This window comes from Anomaloglossus baeobatrachus, chromosome 2 (assembly GCF_048569485.1).
Source record: "Anomaloglossus baeobatrachus isolate aAnoBae1 chromosome 2, aAnoBae1.hap1, whole genome shotgun sequence".
Taxonomy (NCBI): Eukaryota; Metazoa; Chordata; class Amphibia; order Anura; family Aromobatidae; genus Anomaloglossus; species Anomaloglossus baeobatrachus.
Window position 1 is genome coordinate 645,386,684 of NC_134354.1, and position 20,807 is coordinate 645,407,490.

Here is a 20,807-nt window from a genome sequence, read left to right on the forward strand (position 1 = left end):
GAGTCCCACCATCCTCCTTGTCTATGCTGTCCCCCTCCTCCTCCTCGATTTTTTGGTCTAGTCCTAGATTTGACTCCTTCAGAATCTGAATGGTCAGTTTCTGAAGATGAAATTTCAGAAAATTTCCTGTTATTCTCAGAGAAATTAAATGCTTTATTCGTTTTTAATTCACCATTATCTTTTTGGAACTGCGTATGTTTCTTGATTTCAACTGATTTTGATACCTTTCTATTGTAACCTGCAATATGCTCTCCTTTTTATTAAATTTAGGATCTACTTTAAACCTGAGAGTTTTTTCAATTAAACCTTTGAAGGTTTTTTCAGATTCCTGAAGTACTCTTTTTTTCCTCCTCTAGCAGCAATCCCAAAAATCTTAGAGACGATGGTATGGATTCTTCCTGCCAGGCTTTCAATAGGGCTTGGCTACTCACCCTAGGAGACAAGATGATGTTTATACACAGTCCTTTTGGTACAATGTTGTTTTTTATATCATTTTCTAATCCTTTGATTTCCCATCAGGATTCTAAATACTTTTTATAACAAACAGTTATTTGAATGTACTTCTAATATTAAGAGTGGAACTTAGGGTCAAATGGTCCCTCTGCAATGAAAAAACCTCCTCTGGCTCACATTCCCAAGAGGCTATATTGACCAGCCCTGACAGGGAGCTAGCCATACTACATAAATAAACCATTTTAGTCTGAAAATGAATGGGTTGAGTAGCTATAAAACCTCCCTGTAAATGTTCCACCTTCAGTTCCTTCTGCCTTCACTGATGAAGTCTTGCTGTATATAGCTAATGTACTGCTATCTTCACTGCAGCAAGGTGGGAAAGAAAACTCTTTACAAATGTTGACATCTGGGGAATGGGATGTGACGCAGATTCTAGCCTACAATACAGACAACAAAACAGTGTGAGTATTGATTTCCTATGTAACATACATGCTGTATAATTGTTATTTGTAAGAGCTTTTTACAAATCCGTAGCAGTGCCTTTCACTTAACTTCTTATTCTTACATACAAAATATTTTCCTGTAATCTGTGATCATTATGACACAAGCAATTGGGATCAATTATATCCCACTGTCTATATCAGTCCTGTGTCTACAGCCATTTTGTTTTATTATCCGTAATGGTATTAGATAATCCATCCCACATGGTCTATACGTAACTTAGATAATTGATGGGGTAATACCAGACTCCCCTTGTTAGTAGAAAACAAGATCTGCAATAGTTTTTATATGGTTTTGTAAATTAGATTATATGAAGATCAATTCAATTTGCTTCAAACTGACTTTGTTGTGACCTTTCATCTCCATTGTATATTAGTTATTTCCTGAGCACTGAAGACAAACCCAGAGCAAGACATCTTTACAGGTAGGAAATATGTGCATTAGTGTTTATTTCCCCCTCCCGATTCCCCATAATATGTTAATATGTTCCCTACCTCCCCTCACAAAGCCACTTTGAGCTTGAAGAAATTGGACAATTTATGAATGATGGCCCTCCTGTATCCCCCTCAACCCACCCGGCAAAATATGGTGACCCTAACACAGTATGATGCCCCATTCCTGATTCCCACACAACTCTCCACACAGTATAATGGGGCCCACATAGTCCTTGAAACAGTATAATCGGACCCACATAGTCCTACGTACAGTATAATGGGCTTCATCTAGCTCTCCATACAGTATAATAGGCCCCAAATAGTCCTCCATACAGAATAATGGACCCCATATAGTCCTTCATATCGTTTTATGGGCCCCACATTGTCATCCATATAGTATTATGGGCCCCAAAAAAAAAAAAACAGTGCTCACCTCTCCTTGTTCCCCCACTGCTTCGTTCTCTGCAGCAGATGCTCTGATGCTCTTCACTGCTCGGCACAGTGGGCACAAAATAGTGACATCATTGCGCCCACCGTGCTGAGACATCAGACGGAGAAGGAGAATGATGGGGGAGGGAGCAGATGGCTTTCCTCTTCCATCCTTACCTTCAACTGTATCGGCATGTGATGCTGTGGGGGGAGTGCATGGGGGGTGGCTATGCCGACATCGTGAGCCAAATATAATCCTGCTGGCCATATTTGGTCCACGGGCCAGAGTTTGACATGTATGCTGCATGGTAAAGTAAAAAATAAATAATGAGTTATACACACTCAGGGATTATCAAAAGATGAATCTTTAGTCTGTGCAGTGGGAACATAACTTTGCATATCTTTGGTATGTGCTTAAATTAGTTGTCCATTTTATAAATCAGGGGACAAAGCAAAGGACAAGATATCAAAAGCTATTACACTCATTAGCTATTTCTGTAGCCACTCTGATGGTCTAACTGGTATTGTGATTTACCAAGAAATGATGACATTTCAACAATGTGCACATGACCTCTACAGCCCAGTCTCAGCGGTGATCGTAGTACGGTTGTCTTGTGACTGTGGAGCGAGGTGATTGGCTGCAGTGGTCATTTGCCACTGCTCGTTCACAAAGACCACTGGAGTGGTGAGGGAAAGCTCAAATTAGTTATTTTACTGAAGGTTTCGCTTTGCCTAGCTATTTATTAAATGTCTTGAAAAGCACATAGTAGATCCCTTAGAATTCAGCAAGTGAAACAGAAGTATTTTAATGCCGAATAAATCTAAAAGAATTAATGTTAAACAGCAAGAATTCCAAACAAGATTGTTGTTTGATATAATTTGCTTTAGTTTTGTTAGTCAATAAAAGGCGTCATATCTGCAAGACTATTACTGAGAGTAATGAAACTGTTTTGCAACTAGCTAACTCAGTTTAAATGTTTTTCCCATTCATCATTATAACTGGCACATTAAAGTGCATAGCAAATGTACAAAAAAATCCTGCACATACAGTGGGGAAAATAAGTGTTTGATACACTGCCGATTTTGCAATGAATGGAGAGGTCTCAAGTTTTTATCTTAGGTACACTTCAACTGTCGCAGACAGAATCCTCCTCCCAAAAAAAAAAGAATACTGAAAATGACTTTGATTTTCAAATAATTAATTTGCATTTTATTGTATGAAATAAGTATTTGATCACTGACCAACCAACAAGAATTCTGGCTCTCACAGACCTGTTATTTTTTTCGTTAAGAAGTCCTCCTACTCTGCACTCATTACCTGTATTAATTGCACCTGTTTGAACTCGTTACCTATATAAAGACACCTGTCCACAAACTCAATTACATTCCAACCTCTCCACCATGGGCAAGACGAAAGAGCTGTCTACGGACACCAGGGACAAAATTGTAGATCTGAAGAAGACTTGGATGAGCTACCGGACAATAGGTAAGCAGCTTGATGAAAAGGCAACAACTGTTGACGCAATTATTAAAAAATAGAAGAAACACAAGATGACTGTCACTCTTACTAGCTCTGGGGCTTCATGCAAGATCTCAACTTATGTCAACTAAGCAGTGGCTCCGTAAGAAGCATTTCAAGGTCCTGGAGTGGCATAATCTGTCTCTAGACCTGAATCCAATAGAAAATCTTTGGAAGAGCTGAAACTCAATGTTGCCCAGTGACAGCCCTGAATCCTGAAAGATCTGGAGAAGCTCTGTATGGAGGAGTGGGTCAAAATCCCTGCTGCAGTGTGTACACACTTGGTCAAGATCTACAGGAAACGTCTGACCTCTGTAACTGCAAACAAAGGTTTCTGTACCAAATATTAAGTTCTTCTTTTCTATTGTATCAAATACTTATTTAAAGCAATTAAAATGCAAATTAATTATTTAAAAATCATACAACTTGATTTTAAGGATTTTGTTTTTATTCTGTCACAGTTGAAGTGTACCTTTGATAAAAATTACAGATCTCTCCATTCTCTGTAGGTGGCAAAACTTGTAAAATCAGCAGTGTATCAAATACTTATTTCCCCACTGTATACACAACTAACACTCTTTCCTTGTTTTAATGCAGTGTGGAAACGTCAGGTTCTCTTAACCGCACATGTTTGACTTGTGACCTTATTCCAGGCTGTCATTTTGTGGATGTGGACTTTAGTCCTGGAGGCAGCTTCTTCATTCTATTCTGTAAAGGTGACTGATGATAACGACTAGTAGAAATAAGCAAATTGATAAGCAGGACCCTGGTCTAGAGGGGATATATTTAGGATTTGTTCACACCTGTATATTTCAGTTCCATTTCTCTATTCCACTGTGGGAACAAAGAAACAGAATTCATATGGAAAACCGATCCAGTACAGAACCAATGTGCACTGAAGCAGAAGTGGCTTATGGACCATTATGGGGTCAGCGTTGGAATTTTATTCAGTTCAGAAAATCAACTCAAAATGGAAACCAGACAGATCCTAGTGTAGACAATGAGGACTTGCTGCTTTATGGTTTGCTCACATCAGTGTATAAAAAAATCAGCCCGATTTTCATCCCAAAAAGTTGGACAAAGGAAATCCATTTGGTATTACATGTCATGTGAGTGCTGTGCGATTGTACAGTTTTTTGTTCACCTAGCATCTGTATGTACGGTAATTCGCTTTTTTTTTCTAAGCAACTATTATTCTACAATTGTTTACAGTGTTCTATATTACAGAATAGTAATGTATCTGTAAAAATCAGATGGCATATGGATGGTCCATGTGCCATCCATTTTTTTTTTTCGCACCCATAGTCTTGCATTGGCGAGTCTCGGCCATTTTATGCAACCATACGCAACATTCTGTGATTTTTTTTCTTCAGGCCAAAAACCAGTGGGGAAAAAAACTCACAGATCAGCAATGCTTTATTGCTTAACATTGGTGAGTGTGCAATCTGATTTTTTAGAGGATTGCATTCAGTGTGTTTATACGCAGACTTGAGCTAAGCCTGTGTCTGCGTCTGTTTGTTATGGATTGGTTTTCCACAGGTTCAGTTTCTCTGCTCCTAGACTGGAATGGAAAAACGGAACTTAAAAATGTAGGTGTGAACAAAGTCTTAAACCGTTAAAAAAATGCTTCATTATTTTTTCTCAAAGGTCCAGGAGTTCCACATGTTTCTGTGCATCAAATCCAGAATCCAAAAGGTATGTGCTATACTTTGTCCATGACATATCAATCTACATGAACAGATAAAAATCCATCATCATGAAGTTTACTGTATGGAGCATCCTAGAACACCAATATAGACCCCGGCCTCCATACATTCCCTTCACTTCAGGATTTCCATTGTTATTTTACATGTGGATGAACAGACTGGAGAGGATCCTGCAGGGTTCGGTGGGTGCAGCATTTTGTCCATTCTCCATAGTATACAGAATAGGATAGAGTCTGTTTATGGGTTGTGGCCAGCATTTGAGTAAAAATAGCAAATTGATTTAGAAGGGCAAAATGTCTGTTTGTACCTTTGTGGTACAAATGAAGAAAACTGAGTAAATGAATTCAACAAAAGTGCAATAAAAAGAAAATATAATTTCTTGGATTTCTGCTAAGTTGTATCCTAGTTTAGTCAATACTGAAGATACGCTCTGTCCATGACTGGGAGCAAAAGAAGTCGAAACAGTGGCAGGATAAGCTAATTGTTCCATCGATTACCAAACAGGGTAATACTGCGGATTTATGAAGTGTCCAGATCTTTATTGTGTCTTGAAATGAGTAATGAATGCAAGATTTTTAAAGTTTGTTTTATTGTTTTTTTCAATTTTGTTCTTTGTTATTACGGCAGTCCATTACATAATTTTACAGAATGATTATTTCTGATTTGCTCATCCACACATAACTCTTTCTACAAGATGCTGTAGATTTATTGCACCATGTTTCTGTGTGAAGTTTTTCTGTTTGAAATAAATGCAGTGGGTGAAAACAACAAATGAAAACATATTAATGTTAAGCATATTATTTAGTGCCGCAAATGTTGACTCGTTTTCATTGGAAATGGTACAAACATTTCATAAAATTCACAGATAGAATACACTTAACCATTTATAGACTTTAATAAGCCAACAGACATAAGAAGTCTTTTAGAACTGCCAAATAAATATCCCTTATTTCTCTTACACTAGCTCAATGAAGTATAACAAGAAAATGCATATAAAAACATTTTTATTGATACAAAAAGTCATTAAAGCCATTAAGGGGGAATAATAATTACAAAGTGGTATGATAAAACCAAGTTCAGACAGACACAGGAGGGTGAAAGAAAACCCCCACAAGTCTACACATCACATATCTATGCATAGTTTCTTAGGACCATATAATTGCCACATAGACAAAATAGATAAATTCCCAATTAAGGTAACTAGGGATCTCTCTGTTGCTGCGTTAGTAAAATACTGCACAGCACAACCAGAGAGTCACCAAACAATAGGGAAAAAGCACATAGTGGCATACAGGTACACCAAGTGTAAACCATGCAAACAGCTTACCAGAATAGGACGTGTAGACAGGTGGGGGGGATAAGTCCCAACACGTGTTTCGCGTGTTGCTTCATCGGGGGACCGTAGACACTGAGGGGGAAGTGAGGGTGTATATGTCTTCCAGAGTCCACATGATGCAGCTCACCTGACACACTCAGGGTCCTCAGGTGTAATGCTGCAGACGGGGCGGGCTCTCCAGTGCTCCACAGGCTAGGGAGAACACTCCCAGTGACGTCATTTACCCATGGAGCACCAAGTAGGAGACTGCGCCGTCTGCGCATGCGCAGACCACGAACCAGCAAGTGCTTGCCACTGTCACCATGTTGGAGACTGGCAGCGCTAAGGGCAACAGCAAATAGATATCTCTCTGCATTTAGCACAAGAGATCATGCACAATAGCGCCAATCTAAAGATATATATGTTGCGGGCGGAGGAGGGGACGCCGCGCTCTCCCACTGCTCGGGTCCGGCTGCCGCTGCGGCTGCTGCGGCCTGCTGCTGCTGCTCGGTGGCTCGAGTGATGGGCCGGATCCCGGGGACTCGAGCGGCGCTCCTCGCCCGTGAGTGAAAGGGGATTGGGTTTTGGGATAGTTTATTGTCCGTGACGCCACCCACGGTTGTGGTGATTTGTTGACACCACCGCTGCTCTGTATGGGGATCCCGGGAACTGATGACAGGGAGCAGCAAAGTTGTTGGTTCTCCCCTCCGTGGGTAGGGGGTAGTTGTCCCGGGGCCCAGTGATGAGGTGGGTGATGCAGGGCTTGGTGGGGTCCAGGGACGCGGGGGCAGCGCTGTGCCTTGCGGCACTGTGGTACTCACTCAGCCTGAGACGATGACACAGTTCTCGGTAAAACACACGGCTGGAAAGACGGTTCCCACGGACGGCTGCACTTGCTTTCCCCAGTAGTTGACGGTGACGGTCCCTTTTCCTGCACCTAAGATGATGATGGTTGCGATGGGTTCCCACCGGTAACCCGCTCCCCGGCTTGGATATGGGCTGGAGGAGCCCTACTTTGCCCGCAGGCGCTGGCCCTGAGAAACTGGTGCCCTGGCGGTTGCGATGTCTCTCTGTAACGGTTGGACTGTTGCCTTCAATCGGGACTTGCTTGTTGGGAGACCCAGAGGTCCCCTTCACTAATGGATTTGGCAAATTCATGGCGACTCCTAGCCTTGCCGGGATCCGAAAGGCCCCTGCCACTGGTGCTGACTGTTCTTCGTATACCGCTCCGGTACCGCCGGGCCACCACCCGTCCGCGGTCCTTTCAGCAACCTCCAAACAGCCACCCCTGCAGACAGTCACCGCCATCTGCTGACCTTGCTGTCTCTGTCCGGGGCACACACCCGGACCAGCTTCAGGCTTTACAAACTGTCACTTTCTACTCCTTCTCTCAAGCACCTCTACCACTTCACTGTTTACTCCTTCACTTCCCTAGCTTGACTGCCTGGTTCTCCCGCAGGGCTGTGAACTCCTCGGTGGGCGGAGCCAACCGCCTGGCCCACCCCCTGGTGTGGACATCAGCCCCTGGAGGAAGGCAACAAGGATTTTAGGTTAGCCTTGGTGTTCCTAACTGGGGTGTAGGGTGTGGTGGTGTTATGACCTGTGACCCCTGGCTTGCCCAGGGCATCACATTCCCCCTTAGCAAAATGCAGACCGTCCGCGGGCTGCCCGTCCAACACCGGTTTTATTTTCTGTAAAATATATAAAAGGTAAACATAATACAACTTATGACATCATCCCACATTGGGAGGTTCGGTACTTAAACGTTGCTAACGGTAACATTAAAACGGTTGCGGCTGACGCTCTCTCCCACCCAAGTAACCTGGCCCTGATGCTGCCCCTAAAACCCAGGCAGCACCCCTTGACCCCAGTCCAGCACAAGTTACCCGAGCGGCATCTGTCCTTCCCCTCCAGAGGGTAGCCACCAGTTCCTGTGGTGGCTGTGCCCCAGCCTGCTCCACTGCGGGCCCTCCCTCCAACCTGCCTCTCCGGAGGCGGTTACGGTTAGCTGCAACAACAGATTTATATTTACAACCCACTTAACATTTGTGGTTGTCCTGCAAGTTCACGGGCTTGTCCATAGAAGTTTCTGTGCAAACAACTTTTCAAGCGGTCCCCACGGGGACAACGGTGCCGGCAACGGCCGGTTTTCAATCACGGTAGACAATCAGGTAAATCTTCGGTTATTATTCTCATTTTTGCAAAACCTTTTCAAACACACTTTAAACACACATGTTTTCTTCCCCCTCCCCCCCCCTTTTAAAGAACGGTTTCCCTGTACCTAAGTGGGGGCCTACCTAGGTTGGGATGGGTGGACCTCCGTGGTCCGGTGTCAGTGGGGCTAAGCAGTGGGGCAGAGGGAACAATCGGTTCCTCCTCCCTGCTATCGTGTGGGGCAGGCGGAGGCATAAGGCAGCTGGGCACAGGTTCATCCCTGGGCACTGGCACTGGTTCTGGCTCACGGTTGACCGCTTCCACCACTTCTTCATCCACAGGTTGTGGGAACAGTATCACTGGAAGAATCACCGCGCCGTTCTGTGTAGGCCAGTCTGCTGGGAAGTCACCCATCACAGTGTGGATCACCTCTTTTGCCTTCTCTGCTGGTGGAGGAACTGGTACTTCAGCCGTCGCCCTCAATGCTGGTGGGCACCTTTTCAGATGGTCCCGGGAAACCGTGGCCAAAGTGCGCCCTTGGTCACGACTGATCTGGTAGGCCTTTCCATCTTCCCATCCTGTGGGTTGTATGACGTATGGGATTTGTTCCCATTGATCATCCAGCTTGTGGGTCTTCCTCTTCCGCTTTAACACCACATCTCCAGGCTGGAAAGGACCTGCAGACGCTTTCTGATTGAAGCGCTGCTCCTGTTGTTCTCGACTCCGACTTAGATTCTTCTCCACATACTCCTGAATCTGTCGGTACTGCACCCTCCGCCGGGTGTCCCATTCAGCCGTTGATGGGAGTGTCTCTGGGGCTTCCAGTCCCATTTCCAGGTCCACCGGCAGTCGGCCGGGTCGAGCCCTCATCAGATACGCTGGGGTGCACTTCGTTGAGCTAGACGGGATATTGTACATATCGACCAAGTCAGGCAGCTTCTCCGGCCACAGGTTCCGCTCCTCCAACGGCAACGTTTTGAGGAGGCCAAGGACCAGATGGTTCATCTTCTCACACATACCGTTGGTCTGGGCATGGTAAGGTGTGGTCCGGATCTTCTTGCAGCCGTACAGCTGACAGAACTCATGGAACACCTCCGCCTCAAAGGCTGGACCTTGGTCGGTAAGCACCTTCTCAGGGTATCCATGGGGTCGACAGAAGTAAGCTTGGAACGCTCTAGCGGCGGTACGGCCGGTTAAGTCCTTGACCGGGACAACCACCATGAACCACGAGTAATGATCTACTATGGTCAGAGCGTAAGTGTACCCACTTCGGCTGGGGGTGAGCTTTACATGGTCCAAGGCGACCAGCTCCAGCGGTTGGTGTGTAATGATCGGGCGTAGGGGAGCCTTCTGGCTGGCTTCATCCTTCCTCCTCAACGTACCGCACTCTCGACACCAGGCCTCCACAGACTCCCGCATCCCACTCCAATAGAACCGCTCCCTCAACAGCATCTCCAGCTTCTTCCATCCGAAGTGTCCGGCACCATCATGGTACGCCTGCAGAACAGTGGGTACATCAGCTTGGGGAATAACCAACTGGCGGATCTTCTCATGGGTCTTCGGGTTGATCAGCTCACGGTACAACCTCCCCTGATGTAGACACAGCCGGGTCCGTTCCTTCCACAAGCGTTGGGCTTCAGCTGGGGCGGCAGGGTCCATCCCAGCAGCGCCTTGCTCCACCAGGGTCTTGACTAGGCGGACAGCGGGCGCCTGATTTTGAGCTTCCTGCCACTCCTGACTGGGCAGCGGATCCAGGTTCACCCGTTGTTGGTGGACATGTACCTTCTCAGTTGGTGGCCGGTGGAATGCAGGCAACTCGATCTCTTCGAGGTCATCATCCTCGCACCCACCTTCTGACAAGTGGGGCATCCGAGAGAGGGCATCAGCATTAATGTTGACACGACCGGCCCTGTATTTGATGGTGAAGTCATAGTTGGCTAGTCTGGCCCCCCACCGCTGCTCCAACGCGCCCAGCTTGGCCGTGTCCAGGTGAGTCAACGGATTGTTATCCGTGAAAGCGGTGAATTTTGCTGCGGCCAAGTAGTGGCGGAACCGCTCGGTGATAGCCCACACCAGTGCCAGGAGCTCGAGCTTGAAGGAGCTGTAGTTCTCAGGGTTCCTTTCAGTCGGCCGGAGTTTTCGGCTAGCATAGGCAATCACCTTCTCCTTTCCTTCCTGGACCTGGGACAGGACTGCCCCTAAACCCACATTGCTGGCGTCTGTGTAGAGGATGAATGGGCAGCTGTAGTCAGGGTACGCTAGGACCTCTTCTCCAGTCAAGGCCGCTTTCAGCTGACGGAAGGATTTCTCATGCCTGTCCTCCCACACCAGTGGGGCTCCGATGGGTCTACCACCTTTGGTCTGTCCCACGAGGAGGTCTTGCATGGGAGCAGCCATCTTCGTGTACCCCTTGATGAAGCGCCTGTAGTACCCCACCAGACCCAAAAACTGCCTTACTTCCCTCACGGTGGTTGGTCTTGGCCAGTCCTGGATGGCAGTGCTCTTCTCAGGGTCGGGGGCGACACCTTCCGCACTCACCACATGCCCCAGGTACTGCACTCTGGGTTTCAGCCAGGGTTGTGGAGTCGGTAAGCCAAACCTTCGACTCCGACTCCGACTCCGACTCCTCAAATTCTCTTGCACCGACTCCGACTCCGGCTCCGACTCCGACTCCGGCTCCGACTCCGACTCCTACATATATTGCTTAAAGTTAGGTGAAAAATTTATTGTAGTACATGAATATGTGTATGTGAACATCAGACATTTAATAATTTTTTTGATACAATAATCAAGATATTTGGATAGAACTTAAAATATATTTATTGGAATACAACTTTAGAACACAAACTGTAATAAATTGTAAATATGTAATACACTATGTAATATACAGTAGATTACATATATATCTTGTGTGTATATACACTTTGTGTATATATATATATATATATATATATATATATATATATTACATATTTACAATTTATTAGTTTTTTGTGTTCTAAAGTTGTATTCCAATAAATATTTTATGTTCTATCCAAATATCTTGATTATTGTATCATAAAAACAATTAAATGTCTGATGTTCACATTGTACTACATTAAATGTTTCACTTAAATATAAGCATTATACTAAATGTTATTATTTAGTAAAATATTCAGCACATTCTGCATTGCACTCCTGTCCCCAATTTCTTATATATTTTAGGAGTCGGAGTCGGTGCATTTTATACCGACTCTGACTCCGACTCCGACTCCACCAAAATGAGCTCCGACTCCGACTCCGACTCCACGATTCCGACTCCGACTCCACAGCCCTGGTTTCAGCAGGTGGCACTTGGAGGGCTTCAACTTCATCCCGTATTTGGCAAGGGACGCGAACACCTCGGCTAGGTGCTCCAAATGGGCTTCATACGTCTGAGAGTACACAATCACATCATCCAGGTATAACAGGACGGTCTCGAAGTTTAGATGTCCCAGACAGCACTCCATCAGCCGTTGGAAGGTTCCAGGGGCATTGCACAGCCCAAATGGCATACTATTGAATTCACAGAGCCCCATTGGGGTGGTGAAGGCGGTTTTCTCCCGGTCTTCCGGGGCCACTGCCACTTGCCAGTACCCACTGGTGAGGTCAAGGGTAGAGAAGTAATTTGCGGTTCTCAGTGCGGCCAAAGACTCTTCAATACGGGGCAGTGGGTAGGCATCTTTATGCGTTATCTGATTAATCTTCCGGTAGTCCACACACATCCGCATGGTACCATCCTTCTTCTTGACCAGTACCAACGGAGCGGCCCAGGGACTACAGCTGTCCCGAATAACCCCTGCCTCCTTCATGTTCCTCAACATATCTTTGGCACACTGGTAATGTGCAGGGGGAATAGGCCTGTACCTCTCTTTGATAGGGGGGTGTTCACCGGTGGGGATGTGGTGTTGGACCCCTTTGATCTGCCCAAAGTCTAGTGGATGTTTGCTGAAAACTTGTTCATACTCCCGCACCACCCTGTATACCCCTGCTTTGTGATGTGTAGGGGTATCATCAGTGCCCACGTGTAGCTGTTGGTGCCACTCATTTACCTCCCCTCGAGGCGGGAGAGTGCTGGTAGTGGGTGGGGAAACTGAGGGAGTGGCCTCGTGGATGGTGTGGGGATCCAGGGTGAGCAGCTTGGCAATGGTGGCATACCGGGGAAGCCTGACTTCTTCCTCCCCACAGTTCAGTACCCTCACGGGCACTCTCCCCTTCTTTACGTCTACCACCCCTCGACGGCCATTACAGTGGGCCAGTGCTCGGAGGGTATGGGCTCCATCATGGCAGGGTAGTCACACCCCTGAGGCCCTACTGCTGCCCTACACCAAATCATCATCTCACTCCTAGGGGGCACAATCAACAGAGCAACATCCATCACTCTCACTCCACCAATCTCTCCTCCTGTTGAGTTTACATGCTGGCGGTACATCAAGGCTCGGATCTCACGCTGCACAGCTCTCTGTTGGCTCCCCGCCGCCGTGGCGGCCAGCTGTTGCAGTAGGGCCAACACATCACCCATACAGTGCTCCATCACATTGGTTCCTAGCACTATCTTCGGGTTATGATCACTGGGTTCATTCATGATCACAATCATACCCTGGTGTTGCAGTTCAGCTTGCCCCACTGTCATAGCCACCTGTTTATACCCCACTTGGGTCAATGGAAGTCCATTAGCAGCAATTAGTGTTATACTAGTATCTGGGGGTGCCAGCTCGTCTATCCCCCAATACCGCTGGTACAATGTGTATGGTATGGTGGTTACCTGTGATCCAGTGTCCAAGAGAGCCATCACCGGTATGCCGTCCACAGCCACGGGGATGATGGGCCGGGCCCCGATATACCGGTCCCGCCAGTCTGGGGGGCCACGGGGTTCTACTCCTGAGGATTGGCCCGTGGCCCCAGGGGTTGCTCGCTTAACGGGCACTGTCGGAAGTAATGCCCAGGCTTACGGCACTTGTAGCAGGTTGGAGGTCTGCTCTGCGGGTTGTTAGCACTTCTCCGCTGCATCCAGGGAACATCCTCAGGGCTGTCGGCAAGCTGTATCTGTGCTGGAGGCTGAGATCTGGTCAAAGGTTGGAGTGCAGCGAGAATCTTGGCGAGGTCTCCGTCCATGCGACGGACCTGGGCTGCCAGTTCCTCCATCGTGCTGCTTGGGGCTGTAGGTATTGGAGAGGTTGGTAGGGCAGGGGCCACCACAACGGGGGCCGTCTCAATGGGCCACGGGGCTGGCTCCAAGATTTCTGAAGCTGGGGGCTGCAGTGCTTTAATGGCCCGTTCCTTTAACACGGCAAAGTCCACATCAGGGTGTTCTAGGGCCCACAGCCGGAGTTGTTTGCGATCCTCAGGGGACCTCATCCCCTGCACAAATTGCTCTACTAACATCTTGTTGCTGTCCGCCTCATTGATAGGATTCACCCGCTTTAGCGTGCGAAGGGCGGTTTGCAGACGTAAAGCATAGTCCCGAATGCTATCCACAGACTGTTGCCGGCACTAGTAAAACTGCATCCTCAGCTCAGCTTCAGTACGGGTCTCAAAGGCAGTCTGTAGCTTCTCAAAGATGGTGGCTACAGAGAACCGGTCCCCCTCGGCCCAGGTCTCCGCCTCCTGCTCAGCCGCGCCGCTTAACTGGCCCAGCACTACCGCTGCACGTTGCTTATCGGTCAGGGGGTACAGTTCTAGCAACGGGTTAAGCTTTTTCCGGAAGACCTGTAAAGCATCAGGTTTCCCGTCATACTGCGGTAGCCAGGTAGCTCCGGGCGCATAGGGCAAGGAGAACGGCATCAGCTGAGCGAGCGCGGGGGCCGCGGCACCTCCCGCCAGCGCGGCCGGGACCTGGGCAGGTCCATTCCCATCCACAGGTGCCTCCAGCGGCTCCGTCGGGCGCAGATATCTTGTTTCCGTCCACCTTAGCCTCTTTCCGGCCCCTCCTCTATCGGGGCAGGGTTTTGGTCTTCGCGCCTCTACTACTCGAGAAGACAGTCGAGCGGGAACTTTTCGCGCCAAAGATGGCGACTTCTGAAATTTTCCGGCCGGATACCTCCGGCGGTCACAAGGCGCACCTCTACCCAACGGCAGAGCGGTAAGATCCTGTTCGTGACGCCAAGTTGTCGCGGGCGGAGGAGGGGACGCCGCGCTCTCCCACTGCTCGGGTCCGGCTGCCGCTGCAGCCTGCTGCTGCTGCTCGGTGGCTCGAGCGATGGGCCGGATCCCGGGGACTCGAGCGGCGCTCCTCGCCCGTGAGTGAAAGGGGATTGGGTTTTGGGATAGTTTATTGTCAGTGACGCCACCCACGGTTGTGGTGATTTGTTGACACCACCGCTGCTCTGTATGGGGATCCCGGGAACTGATGACAGGGAGCAGCAAAGTTGTTGGTTCTCCCCTCCGTGGGTAGGGGGTAGTTGTCCCGGGGCCCAGTGATGAGGTGGGTGATGCAGGGCTTGGTGGGGTGCAGGGACGCGGGGGCAGCGCTGTGCCTTGCGGCACTGTGGTACTCACTCAGCCTGAGACGATGACACAGTTCTCGGTAAAACACACGGCTGGAAAGACGGTTCCCACGGACGGCTGCACTTGCTTTCCCCAGTAGTTGACGGTGACAGTCCCTTTTCCTGCACCTAAGATGATGATGGTTGCGATGGGTTCCCACCGGTAACCCGCTCCCCGGCTTGGATATGGGCCGGAGGAGCCCTACTTTGCCCGCAGGCGCTGGCCCTGAGAAACTGGTGCCCTGGCGGTGGCGGTGTCTCTCTGTAACGGTTGGACTGTTGCTTTCAATCGGGACTTGCTTGTTCGGAGACCCAGAGGTCCCCTTCACTAACGGATTTGGCAAATTCACGGCGACTCCTAGCCTTGCCGGGATCCGAAAGGCCCCTGCCACTGGTGCTGACTGTTCTTCGTATACCGCTCCGGTACCGCCGGGCCACCACCCGTCCGCGGTCCTTTCAGCAACCTCCAAACAGCCACCCCTGCAGACAGTCACCGCCGTCTGCTGACCTTGCTGTCTCTGTCCGGGGCACACACCCGGACCAGCTTCAGGCTTTACAAACTGTCACTTTCTACTCCTTCTCTCAAGCACCTCTACCACTTCACTGTTTACTCCTTCACTTCCCTAGCTTGACTGCCTGGTTCTCCCGCCTCCAGGGCTGTGAACTCCTCGGTGGGCGGAGCCAACCGCCTGGCCCACCCCCTGGTGTGGACATCAGCCCCTGGAGGAAGGCAACAAGGATTTTAGGTTAGCCTTGGTGTTCCTAACTGGGGTGTAGGGTGTGGTGGTGTTATGACCTGTGACCCCTGGCTTGCCCAGGGCATCACATTCCCCCTTAGCAAAATGCAGACCGTCCGCGGGCTGCCCGTCCAACACCGGTTTTATTTTCTGTAAAATATATAAAAGGTAAACATAATACAACTTATGACATCATCCCACATTGGGAGGTTCGGTACTTAAACGTTGCTAACGGTAACATTAAAACGGTTGCGGCTGACGCTCTCTCCCACCCAAGTAACCTGGCCCTGATGCTGCCCCTAAAACCCAGGCAGCACCCCTTGACCCCAGTCCAGCACAAGTTACCCGAGCGGCATCTGTCCTTCCCCTCCAGAGGGTAGCCACCAGTTCCTGTGGTGGCTGTGCCCCAGCCTGCTCCACTGCGGGCCCTCCCTCCAACCTGCCTCTCCGGAGGCGGTTACGGTTAGCTGCAACAACAGATTTATATTTACAACCCACTTAACATTTGTGGTTGTCCTGCAAGTTCACGGGCTTGTCCATAGAAGTTTCTGTGCAAACAACTTTTCAAGCGGTCCCCACGGGGACAACGGTGCCGGCAACGGCCGGTTTTCAATCACGGTAGACAATCAGGTAAATCTTCGGTTATTATTCTCATTTTTGCAAAACCTTTTCAAACACACTTTAAACACACATGTTTTCTTCCCCCTCCCCCCCCCTTTTAAAGAACGGTTTCCCTGTACCTAAGTGGGGGCCTACCTAGGTTGGGATGGGTGGACCTCCGTGGTCCGGTGTCAGTGGGGCTAAGCAGTGGGGCAGAGGGAACAATCGGTTCCTCCTCCCTGCTATCGTGTGGGGCAGGCGGAGGCATAAGGCAGCTGGGCACAGGTTCATCCCTGGGCACTGGCACTGGTTCTGGCTCACGGTTGACCGCTTCCACCACTTCTTCATCCACAGGTTGTGGGAACAGTATCACTGGAAGAATCACCGCGCCGTTCTGTGTAGGCCAGTCTGCTGGGAAGTCACCCATCACAGTGTGGATCACCTCTTTTGCCTTCTCTGCTGGTGGAGGAACTGGTACTTCAGCCGTCGCCCTCAATGCTGGTGGGCACCTTTTCAGATGGTCCCGGGAAACCGTGGCCAAAGTGCGCCCTTGGTCACGACTGATCTGGTAGGCCTTTCCATCTTCCCATCCTGTGGGTTGTATGACGTATGGGATTTGTTCCCATTGATCATCCAGCTTGTGGGTCTTCCTCTTCCGCTTTAACACCACATCTCCAGGCTGGAAAGGACCTGCAGACGCTTTCTGATTGAAGCGCTGCTCCTGTTGTTCTCGACTCCGACTTAGATTCTTCTCCACATACTCCTGAATCTGTCGGTACTGCACCCTCCGCCGGGTGTCCCATTCAGCCGTTGATGGGAGTGTCTCTGGGGCTTCCAGTCCCATTTCCAGGTCCACCGGCAGTCGGCCGGGTCGAGCCCTCATCAGATACGCTGGGGTGCACTTCGTTGAGCTAGACGGGATATTGTACATATCGACCAAGTCAGGCAGCTTCTCCGGCCACAGGTTCCGCTCCTCCAACGGCAACGTTTTGAGGAGGCCAAGGACCAGATGGTTCATCTTCTCACACATACCGTTGGTCTGGGCATGGTAAGGTGTGGTCCGGATCTTCTTGCAGCCGTACAGCTGACAGAACTCATGGAACACCTCCGCCTCAAAGGCTGGACCTTGGTCGGTAAGCACCTTCTCAGGGTATCCATGGGGTCGACAGAAGTAAGCTTGGAACGCTCTAGCGGCGGTACGGCCGGTTAAGTCCTTGACCGGGACAACCACCATGAACCACGAGTAATGATCTACTATGGTCAGAGCGTAAGTGTACCCACTTCGGCTGGGGGTGAGCTTTACATGGTCCAAGGCGACCAGCTCCAGCGGTTGGTGTGTAATGATCGGGCGTAGGGGAGCCTTCTGGCTGGCTTCATCCTTCCTCCTCAACGTACCGCACTCTCGACACCAGGCCTCCACAGACTCCCGCATCCCACTCCAATAGAACCGCTCCCTCAACAGCATCTCCAGCTTCTTCCATCCGAAGTGTCCGGCACCATCATGGTACGCCTGCAGAACAGTGGGTACATCAGCTTGGGGAATAACCAACTGGCGGATCTTCTCATGGGTCTTCGGGTTGATCAGCTCACGGTACAACCTCCCCTGATGTAGACACAGCCGGGTCCGTTCCTTCCACAAGCGTTGGGCTTCAGCTGGGGCGGCAGGGTCCATCCCAGCAGCGCCTTGCTCCACCAGGGTCTTGACTAGGCGGACAGCGGGCGCCTGATTTTGAGCTTCCTGCCACTCCTGACTGGGCAGCGGATCCAGGTTCACCCGTTGTTGGTGGACATGTACCTTCTCAGTTGGTGGCCGGTGGAATGCAGGCAACTCGATCTCTTCGAGGTCATCATCCTCGCACCCACCTTCTGACAAGTGGGGCATCCGAGAGAGGGCATCAGCATTAATGTTGACACGACCGGCCCTGTATTTGATGGTGAAGTCATAGTTGGCTAGTCTGGCCCCCCACCGCTGCTCCAACGCGCCCAGCTTGGCCGTGTCCAGGTGAGTCAACGGATTGTTATCCGTGAAAGCGGTGAATTTTGCTGCGGCCAAGTAGTGGCGGAACCGCTCGGTGATAGCCCACACCAGTGCCAGGAGCTCGAGCTTGAAGGAGCTGTAGTTCTCAGGGTTCCTTTCAGTCGGCCGGAGTTTTCGGCTAGCATAGGCAATCACCTTCTCCTTTCCTTCCTGGACCTGGGACAGGACTGCCCCTAAACCCACATTGCTGGCGTCTGTGTAGAGGATGAATGGGCAGCTGTAGTCAGGGTACGCTAGGACCTCTTCTCCAGTCAAGGCCGCTTTCAGCTGACGGAAGGATTTCTCATGCCTGTCCTCCCACACCAGTGGGGCTCCGATGGGTCTACCACCTTTGGTCTGTCCCACGAGGAGGTCTTGCATGGGAGCAGCCATCTTCGTGTACCCCTTGATGAAGCGCCTGTAGTACCCCACCAGACCCAAAAACTGCCTTACTTCCCTCACGGTGGTTGGTCTTGGCCAGTCCTGGATGGCAGTGCTCTTCTCAGGGTCGGGGGCGACACCTTCCGCACTCACCACATGCCCCAGGTACTGCACTCTGGGTTTCAGCCAGGGTTGTGGAGTCGGTAAGCCAAACCTTCGACTCCGACTCCGACTCCGACTCCTCAAATTCTCTTGCACCGACTCCGACTCCGGCTCCGACTCCGACTCCGGCTCCAACTCCGACTCCTACATATATTGCTTAAAGTTAGGTGAAAAATTTATTGTAGTACATGAATATGTGTATGTGAACATCAGACATTTAATAATTTTTTTGATACAATAATCAAGATATTTGGATAGAACTTAAAATATATTTATTGGAATACAACTTTAGAACACAAACTGTAATAAATTGTAAATATGTAATACACTATGTAATATACAGTAGATTACATATATATCTTGTGTGTATATACACTTTGTGTGTATATATATATATATATATATATATATATATATATATATATATATATATATTACATATTTACAATTTATTAGTTTTTTGTGTTCTAAAGTTGTATTCCAATAAATATTTTATGTTCTATCCAAATATCTTGATTATTGTATCATAAAAACAATTAAATGTCTGATGTTCACATTGTACTACATTAAATGTTTCACTTAAATATAAGCATTATACTAAATGTTATTATTTAGTAAAATATTCAGCACATTCTGCATTGCACTCCTGTCCCCAATTTCTTATATATTTTAGGAGTCGGAGTCGGTGCATTTTATACCGACTCTGACTCCGACTCCGACTCCACCAAAATGAGCTCCGACTCCGACTCCGACTCCACGACTCCGACTCCGACTCCACAGCCCTGGTTTCAGCAGGTGGCACTTGGAGGGCTTCAACTTCATCCCGTATTTGGCAAGGGACGCGAACACCTCGGCTAGGTGCTCCAGATGGGCTTCATACGTCTGAGAGTACACAATCACATCATCCAGGTATAACAGGACGGTCTCGAAGTTTAGATGTCCCAGACAGCACTCCATCAGCCGTTGGAAGGTTCCAGGGGCATTGCACAGCCCAAATGGCATACTATTGAATTCACAGAGCCCCATTGGGGTGGTGAAGGCGGTTTTCTCCCGGTCTTCCGGGGCCACTGCCACTTGCCAGTACCCACTGGTGAGGTCAAGGGTAGAGAAGTAATTTGCGGTTCTCAGTGCGGCCAAAGACTCTTCAATACGGGGCAGTGGGTAGGCATCTTTATGCGTTATCTGATTAATCTTCCGGTAGTCCACACACATCCGCATGGTACCATCCTTCTTCTTGACCAGTACCAACGGAGCGGCCCAGGGACTACAGCTGTCCCGAATAACCCCTGCCTCCTTCATGTTCCTCAACATATCTTTGGCACACTGGTAATGTGCAGGGGGAATAGGCCTGTACCTCTCTTTGATAGGGGGGTGTTCACCGGTGGGGATGTGGTGTTGGACCCCTTTGATCTGCCCAAAGTCTAGTGGATGTTTGCTGAAAACTTGTTCATACTCCCGCACCACCCTGTATACCCCTGCTTTGTGATGTGTAGGGGTATCATCAGTGCCCACGTGTAGCTGTTGGTGCCACTCATTTACCTCCCCTCGAGGCGGGAGAGTGCTGGTAGTGGGTGGGGAAACTGAGGGAGTGGCCTCGTGGATGGTGTGGGGATCCAGGGTGAGCAGCTTGGCAATGGTGGCATACCGGGGAAGCCTGACTTCTTCCTCCCCACAGTTCAGTACCCTCACGGGCACTCTCCCCTTCTTTACGTCTACCACCCCTCGGGCGGCCATTACAGTGGGCCAGTGCTCGGAGGGTATGGGCTCCATCATGGCAGGGTAGTCACACCCCTGAGGCCCTACTGCTGCCCTACACCAAATCATCATCTCACTCCTAGGGGGCACAATCAACAGAGCAACATCCATCACTCTCACTCCACCAATCTCTCCTCCTGT

General features: G+C 49.2%; 1 protein-coding gene across 3 annotated transcripts in view; it reads left to right on the forward strand.

Annotated features, from left to right (window-relative positions):
• Positions 1-20,807, forward strand: part of LOC142291969 (inactive dipeptidyl peptidase 10-like) — a 352,241-nt gene that overhangs the window by 259,579 nt on the left and 71,855 nt on the right. For all 3 annotated transcript variants that reach the window (XM_075336956.1, XM_075336955.1, XM_075336957.1), the window contains exons 14-17: positions 823-914; positions 1,331-1,378; positions 3,934-4,052; positions 4,984-5,031. In XM_075336956.1, coding sequence (XP_075193071.1) covers positions 823-914; positions 1,331-1,378; positions 3,934-4,052; positions 4,984-5,031 — 307 coding nt within the window. The remainder of the gene's footprint in view (positions 1-822; positions 915-1,330; positions 1,379-3,933; positions 4,053-4,983; positions 5,032-20,807) is intronic.